The 8,793-nt window shown below is 42.6% G+C and overlaps 1 protein-coding gene across 1 annotated transcript in view; it reads left to right on the forward strand.

Annotated features, from left to right (window-relative positions):
- The window catches only part of LOC145409040 (uncharacterized), a 144,224-nt gene extending 139,266 nt beyond the window's left edge, over positions 1–4,958 (forward strand). The window contains exons 8-9 of the mRNA XM_080279599.1: positions 528–676; positions 4,701–4,958. Coding sequence (XP_080135725.1) covers positions 528–676; positions 4,701–4,958 — 407 coding nt within the window. The remainder of the gene's footprint in view (positions 1–527; positions 677–4,700) is intronic.
- The last annotated feature ends 3,835 nt before the right edge of the window (positions 4,959–8,793 follow it).

The following is an 8,793-nucleotide window of genomic DNA, read 5'->3' on the forward strand; positions in this document are numbered from 1 at the left end:
GGTCGTGTGGTGTTGGTGTGGTGTTGATGTGGTGGTTTGGGTGTGGTGGTTGTGGGTGTGGTGGTGGTGTGATGATGGTGAGGTAGGGGTTTGGTGGTGGCAGCGTGGTGTGTTGTTGTTGTTGTGGTGGTGGTGGTGATGTTGTGTGTTGCGATTGTGCTGTGGTTATGGTCGTGGTCGAAGTGTTGGTGGTGGTGTGGGGGTGGTACTGGTGTGTTGGTGTTGGCGTGCCTGTGGTGGTGTCATGTTGTGGCCCTCATGTAGTCCAACGGTATTAATGGTCCTGGTGTAGTTCAACGGTATTAATGGTCCTGGTGTAGTCCAACGGTATTAATGGTCCTGGTGTAGTCCAACGGTATTAATGGTCCTTGTGTAGTCCAACAGTATTAATGGTCCTCATGTAGTCCAACGGTATTAATGGTCCTCATGTAGTCCAACGGTATTAATGGTCCTGGTGTAGTTCAACGGTATTAATGGTCCTGGTGTAGTCCAGCAGCACGAATTTTAAATGTTTTTCATGACGTCAGGTGTGGTTGTTACGGAGGTTTTGGGAGTGAAGTGCAGCGGCGAGCGGACCTTCGTGGTTGTGGACGCAGCCATGACAGAGGTGATTCGTCCAGCATTATATGGAGCCATCCACCCCATCACCTACCTCAGTCTACCCACACGTACCCAGGTTTGCATATCTAACCATCACATGTAACTGCTTCAGCACTAATACACACCATTCATACTGTCCCAATCTTTGGAGTAACCCTTCAAATTAGCACTTGATTGCACTGTACTAAAAATAAATAAATAAATAAAAAAAAACTCTATATCCAGGTTAGTATATCCCGTCATCCGCCATCACAAGTAAGTGACTGTGCACTAAAACCCACCGTCCATACAGAGACATTATGCTTGGAGAGCCTAAGTCAGCAAAGTAACCCACCCATATCTCCTGGTGAAGACCCTTAAACCCCTTCAGGTGAGCTGATGGAAAGGCAAGCGGGAGTGGAGGATTGATTTTATTACTGACAAAGGAGATTATTATTCAGTCTCTGTTGCCAGACGTCTTAATCCCGTAAGGGGTGGCCACAAGCAAATCACCTCCAGGTGCCCTTTCCCCGCCATGTCAATGTCCTCCCCTCCAGCTCACACCCCTCTCCCTCATATACCTCTCCACTCCATCCCTCCATCTCATCCTTGGCCTTCCCCTCCCTCTACCCCCCTCCACCTCACTTACATACACTCTCCCCGTTAGTCTCTCGCTCTCCATTCTCTCCACATGGGTAAACCACCTCAGTGTGCTTCTCTTAATGGTTTCTACCACATCCACATCCACATCACAACGCACCTTCACTTCCTCATTTGTCAGTCTGTCTCTCCATGTAACTCCAAATGCTCCCCTCAAATAACTCATTTCCACTGCTCTCGCTCTTGACTTGTGTTTTTCAAACAAGGTCCAAACTTCACTTCCATACATTAGCCTTTGTATCGCAATACAGTCATGCAGCGACGTTTTTACTCCCATGGTCACTTCCCCATTTCTTATAACTGTTTTCAAAGAACTAGCAACCTTACTTCCTTGTTGTACCCTTTCAAGCACTTCATCCACCAAACTTCCGTCCTTCCTCATCACACTACCCAAGTACTTAAATTCACTCACATTTTCCATTTCCTCATCATCCAATTTCACTAATTCCTGCCTTATAATTAAAGATAAATGAATGTCATGCAAGAATGATTTTAAAAAGCCAGTTTCGTATTGCCATAATGGAAGTGTAGTGGCCTGTGACTAGGCTGCCGTAATCTAGTAGATAACCAGCCTACTTCCGCTATTGTCATTAAGTGATCGCAAGACCTCTCCTTACCTCCTGGAGCCTGAACCAATGCAAAGCTACTACTCCGACTGAGGCGTTTTAATTGTCAAACCACCAGCCACCTAATATTATATTGCCATACTTCTCTAAGGAACCTGTGTTACTGAATCTCCACAGCCACTTAGAATACAACTCTTAATGTTGTGGTGTGCGTCCAGGGTTCCTGGTGGTTTAGCGGTCAATATGCTTCATCCTCAGTGACGCCCTTGAACAGACTCGATCCCCGAGAAAACTTTTTTTTTTTCGATCAGGTAATGCTGTCAAGGGAAGTAGATCCATTCAATCCAGTGACGTAATTTTTAGCACACTGTACAGTATATATTCATGCTACTTCCAATAAATTATTTTCAGCTTAGGAGAGATTCTTCAGACTTCAGATGTTATATAATGTCCTTTTTAACCAATTCAACACGAGAAAGCCTTCCTTCTTCTTCTTCTTCTCTTTTCGGCTCTCCCCTTAGGGGTCGCCACAGCGGATCATCCGTCTCCATCTTACTCTGTCTTCTGCATCTTCTTCTTTTACACCTACCACTCGCATGTCCTCCTTCATTACATCCATAAACCTTCTCTTTGGCCTTCCTCTCTTTCTCCTGCCTGGTAACTCCATTTCCAGCATCCTCCTCCCGACATACTCCTCATCCCTCCTCGGCACATGTCCAAACCATCTAAGGCTCGCCTCTCTCGCTTTGTCCCCAAACTGACTTACGTGCGCTGTCCCTCTAATATGTTCATTTATAATTTTGTCCAATCTCGTCACTCCTAGTGAAAAACGCAACATCTTCTATTCTGCTACCTCCAAATGTGCCTCCTGTCTTTTTGTCAGTGGTACTGTCTCCATTCCGTACAACACGGCTGGCCTTCCTACAGTCTTAAAAACTTTCCTTTTCATTTCTGCAGAGACCCTTCTGTCACAGATCACTCCTGTCACTTTTCTCCACCCACTCCATCCCGCCTGCACTCTTTTTTACCTCTCTACCACACTCTCCGTTACTTTGTACAGTTGACCCCAAGTATTTGAATTCATCTACCTTTGCCACCTCTACACCTTGCAGCCTCACGGTTCCCCAGTCATCTCTCTCATTTACACACATGTACTGAGTCTTGCTTCTGCTTACTTTCATTTCCCTTCTCTCCAGTGCATATCTCCATCTCTCAAGCTCTGCCTCAGTTTCCTCCCGGCTCTCACTACATATCAAATGTCGTCCGCAAACATCATTGTCCACGGAGGCTCCTGTCTAATTTCATCTGTCAATCTGTCCATCACCATTGCAAACAAGAAGGGACTCAAAGTCGATCCTTGATGCAATCCCACCTCCACCTTGAAACCCTCAGTCATTCCTACTGCACATCTCACTGTTGTTACACTATCGTCGTACATGTCCTTCACCACCCTCACGTACTTCTCTGCCACTCCTGACTTTCTCATACAGTACCACAGTTCCTCTCTCAGTACCCTTTCATAAGCCTTCTCCAAGTCTATAAACACACAATGCAACTCCTTTTGGCCTTCTCTGTACCTCTCCATCACCATTCTCAAAGCAAATATGGCGTCTATAGTACTTCTCCTTGGCATGAAACCAAATTGCTCCTCGCAGATCCTCACTTCTCGTCTCAGCCTAGCTTCTACCACTCTTTCCCATATCTTCATTGCATGGCTGATTAGCTTTATACTTCTGTAGTTGCTGCAGCATTCCACATCACCCTTGTTCTTGAAAATCGGAACTAGAATACTTTTTCTCCACTCCTCCGGCATCCTCTCACCCTCCAGGATTTTGTTAAACAATCTGGTAAACCACATCAAAGCCATCTCTCCTAAGCTCCTCCATGCTTCCACTGGTATACCATCTGGCCCCACTGCCTTGCCATCCTTTATCCTCTTCATGGCATTCCTCACTTCCTCTCTGCTGATCTCTTGGACTTCCTGACTCATTACCTCCAACTCTTCCAACCATCCCTCTCTCATATTTTCTATATTCATCAACTCTTCGAAATACCCCTTCCACCTTCTTAGTACACTCTCTTCACTTGTCAGTACATTGCCATCTGCATCCTTTATCATTCTAACATGCTGCACATCCCGCCCAGCTCTGTCTCTCTGCCTGGCTAATCGGTACAGGTCTTTTTCCCCTTCTCTACTATTCAACTTCTCGTACAGCTTGTGGTATGCATTTTCTTTTGCTTTAGCAAAATCTTTGCCTTCCTAATTTTAATAAATTTGGGGGGAGATTAACAATATTAAATTGTAAAAAAGGTCTGACTGTACTGAACGGGTGTAATGTATGGGCCTGGCGCTGGAGATGGATACCTTCCCGTGGTGGTGACGATGCATTTGGAATGACGACTTGCTCGGATGCACAAACGTCCCGTATCCTCCCCCCCCCACACACACCTTCCAAAAGAGGACGGGGGTTACAACGTTCGTTTCCTGCCATCCAACGGATTCAAATACTTATGAGTTTGGGGTAGCAAACACTATTATTAATGTACGGGACTACGGCAACCCAACGGCGGACCCCTACACATGGAATGGGTTAATATGGGATTGCCTACTTGTACAGGACAACCCTGCAGGGGCGGTTGATTACCTGCAGTTTATGGGTCTGGTTGATCAGACAGACTGGGGTAGCACTACAAAACAACATCCATTACAGGCCCTCTGTTAGCAGTTACTTCTTGATTTTTTTTTTCGGTCTTTAACATAGTTGTCGCTCTCGCATATTAAATGCTTATAATCCTTTCCATTTATTTGTTGTTTTATCTCGCTTATTTATTTATTGTCTCAGTTTTCTCTTTTTTTTTCTGCCTTTTATTGCATATTTTGTTCTTCTTTTCCAGGAATCATGTGTGGCTAGCATAGTCGGCCCAGTGTGTGAGAGTGGAGACTTCTTGGCCCACAACTACCCTCTCCCTGGCCCTCCCCCCCTGACTGGATCAGCCCTGGCCGTGTGGACCACTGGGGCTTACTGCGCCTCTATGGCCTCCAACTTCAACCTCCGACCACAGGCCATGGAGGTGATGGTCCGTGGTCCAGACTCGTATGAAGTCATCAGGCGACCCCAGCACTTAGGGGACATAATCAGGGCGTGTTTATAACAACCTCCCTTGACCTGACCAACTACGCATTCAAGATTTGGACCCGTTTAAGGTAATTAGGCAGTCCTAACATATGCCTTACATACCCGCAGAACAGTCAAAAAGACCTCAACACTTAGTGTACATAATCACAGAGAGCTTATAATAGACCCATTACTCAGCGAACATGAGTAATCAAGGAATGTTAATAATAACTCTAACAAATAAAAGACAAAATCAAGGAGTATCTATAACCAGCCCAACACTTAGCAGACAAACAGGGAGTGTCGACAACAACTGAATCTCTTAGCCGATATAATCAGTGACAGCTTATGATGTCCTTAGACACTTAGCGGACATTCTCTTGGAATGTTTATAATGACATCACCTGACACACTTGTTTGCAAACATCAGGCACCCAGGCATGTAGAAGACATTGTTTTATAATTTAAGTGTCTTTTAAGACTTCGTAATATATCTTCCCTAGCCAGTTATTCTGCACACTGCACATCGGTTTTCTCTTGTCTGATATTGATGAAACAATGTCGATATCAAAATGATGTAAATAACACACAATACTGAGGTAAAATATTCACCATAAATCGTCATGAAAGAGCGTTGCCGAGCCTATAATATTATTTAGGATCTATCCATCCATACATCATCCGTTCATCCATCTATCTACTGTCAGACACCTTCATCCCTTAAAGGGTGACCACAGACAAATCGTCTCCACGTCGTCCTGTCCTCTTCACTTAGCTGCCCTCCCTCCTACTCACAATCTCCTATCTCATATATCCAACCACTCCATCCTTCCATCTCATCCTTGGTTTTCTCTTCCTTCTCTCCATCTCAGCCCCACTCATATACACCCTTCTAGTCAGTCTCTCATTCTCTGTCCTCGCTATATGGCCAGACCATCTCATGAGTATTTCTCTTAACGCTTTCAGTCACTTCCTCATCAGCACCACAACGTCCCGATACTTCCTCATATGTCTGTCTCATTTCCATGTTACTTTACATGCTCCACTCAATTAACTTATTTCCACTGTTCTCAGTCTGGTGTCCTTCATAGGGCGTCAAGTTTTACTTACGTATGTTAGAGTGGGGATCAGAGTACTGTCACGCAGCGACTCTTTACTTCCATTCACACTTTCCTATTCCTTATAAGATCTTTCAGTGAACCAACATCCTTTCTACCCTGCTGTACCTTTTCAAACACTTCATCCTCTAAGCATCTGATTTTACACATCAAACTACCTAAGTAATTGAATGCTATCACATTTTCCATTTCTTAACCACCCAGTCTCACTGCATGCTGTGACTTCATTTCTTTCAAAGACCATAACTTTACTCTTATCTACATTCACTTTTAGATACTGTTTCCTATACACTCCCAGACTCATTCACCAAGCCTTGCAGCTCACTGTCATCTTCACTTAACATTAACAATACAATATCGTCATCAAATTGCTGTACAGGAAGTTTTCACACCCTATCCTCTCTCATTAGAGATACTGAGCATAAGATCAATAATCATGGTAACCTGAAATAGCTTGGTGATCGTGCGGATAGAACGCCACAGTCGGAGTGATGGCCTTGCAAATGTTGGACCCCCATAACTGTAGACAATGTCATCAAGGAAGGTAGGCTGCCCATCTACCCGTAATGTACTTGTAGGTTCCTGGAGCACAGTAGCCTAACCTCGGGCCCATAATCTTCTGGTTTAGGTAAATAAATGGGCTTGGGTTTCTGCCACTGATCTCTATCATATGGAGGGGCTATCTCCGCAGCGAGCGTAGCACTAAATTTTCCGGATTCATCGGCTGATTTCAAAAGGCACGACCGTCGGGTGTAGTACATAAACATGATCAGCGCCGCCGTGGGCCCCTGGCGGAGGGTGCACAAACTGCGCTTCGCTACCCATGAGAAAGCCCCTCCATATGATAGAGCTCAGTGGTTTCTGCCTAATCTGATCTATTACACATTCCAGGTTAGGACTCGTATGTTTTCAGCAGGAAGCCAGAAGACGTCTCATTATTATTATTACTATTATTTTTTTTTTATAGCAGCTACCAAACGGTTTTATACAGAGTACGAGATACCTCTTGTGTTGAAAGGGTAAATGAAGACTATATACAAGGTGGCCCGGGAGTCTACGTATTGTATTGACTTAGGAGGCGATACCTGAGATGGTTCTAAGGGCCGTACTTTAAAAACTAAACGCCAGTATTGATGATGGTGATCGTCTGGTGTTCCTGTTTTTCGTACCATAAATAATTTTGGAATTCACGCCAGGGATTCTTTATTTGGTTATGGCTTTGGAATGTGACACGAGGGTAGACACCACCAACAACACCCGTTTCGTGTAGCAAACTTTATTCATAAATACGATAGCCGTTTTTTTTATAATTATTATTATTATAATCACTGAATAATCCACGAATAAGATTTTCCTTGGCTGTTCGGACAATTTTACAAGACAACGTTTTTGTAAACGAATACGAGTAAACAAATCGTCCGTGGTGGTGAGGTGATGGGGTGGCAAACAATATTAATATTGAGTTATTATACTAAATTAAGCTTTCAAGTTAACTGCAGACTACCTGAGCAATTTCTCAATATATTTTTTAAACATCAACAGTATTAAAGTTCGTGTGTTAGCCACCTCAGTATTGTAGTTAACAAATTTAAGGGCATGCCAGTAAGCTTCTGCCTCCAGTCCAACAAAATCCTTCTCTGACAATCTGGGCGTTGACAAATCACGAAAAATTTTCCCTTTTTTAAATAGGGTGCTTCTTGAAGTATATTACAAGCATCTAAAGTGTATATTAGCTTCATGCAGCAGCAATAGTAGTTTCTATAACTTAATGAAAGACATTACTTTGCTGGGAACACGACCACTTTTCCCGCATATTTGGGGCTAAGTATATACAATAACGTATAAGAAGAATATATACATAACGTATAAGAAGAATATATAGTGTGTATAATATTATATGACGTACCAAAAGATGTCAGTGGTGGTAAAAAGTTTAGGTTTGTATTATTCAGTTTTATCGTTCCCATATACTGTGCGGTAAGTTAAAGTAATACGTTGAATAAAAAAAATGGAATACATAAATATTTCAATACCAGTAAACAAATGCAATCACTTAAGTTCTTCACTGAAATATGTAGTTAGTTTTTTCACTAGAATAATACAGTAAACTGATTTAAGCAAGATAAAGTTTGGTAAAGTTATCACAGGTAAGAATGAACTGGTTATTTAGAATGCTGGCTGAAATATTTATCTCATTCCATGAAGCATTCATATTTGAGCATAAGTGTCTTGGTTTTAATATTAAATCTCTTAGTTAAAAAAAAGTTAGGTTATTTCATCAGATTCACAGAAAAAAACAAAACATCCTGAGGCATTTTTTCTATTAAGAGCTTTTCTTACCTATAAGTAGCTGCAGGCCTAAGGAAACGGCCTGTACCATACATGTATAATAAAAAACATTGTTATTAGATGGAAATGACAGTTACAGTAATGGAGGGATAGATCAGGGAAGAAAAGATGGGGAATATTGGTTTTGGTGTAAGGGTTACACAAAAAGCTTGAAAGGAGCACTAAGTACGGTAGTGACTGTCAAACAGGTAATAATGAGATAAATAGTTCAGTGAAGGAGACAGCATCAAGCATACGAACAATTTAGGAGAAAGCTAGAAAAACATAACAGCAAACATACTGGAAATACGGTATATAAAACAGAATTCGATGAAAGTACTGTATAGATAGTATGATTTGTGGGAAAAGAGGTAAGGCTGATCTAGCAGACTGGGATATAAAAATATAAAAATACTGTATTAAGTA

The sequence above is a fragment of the Coenobita brevimanus genome, chromosome 79 (assembly GCF_032717465.1).
Source record: "Coenobita brevimanus isolate Jiangsu-jjx chromosome 79, ASM3271746v2, whole genome shotgun sequence".
In the NCBI taxonomy this organism is placed as follows: Eukaryota; Metazoa; Arthropoda; class Malacostraca; order Decapoda; family Coenobitidae; genus Coenobita; species Coenobita brevimanus.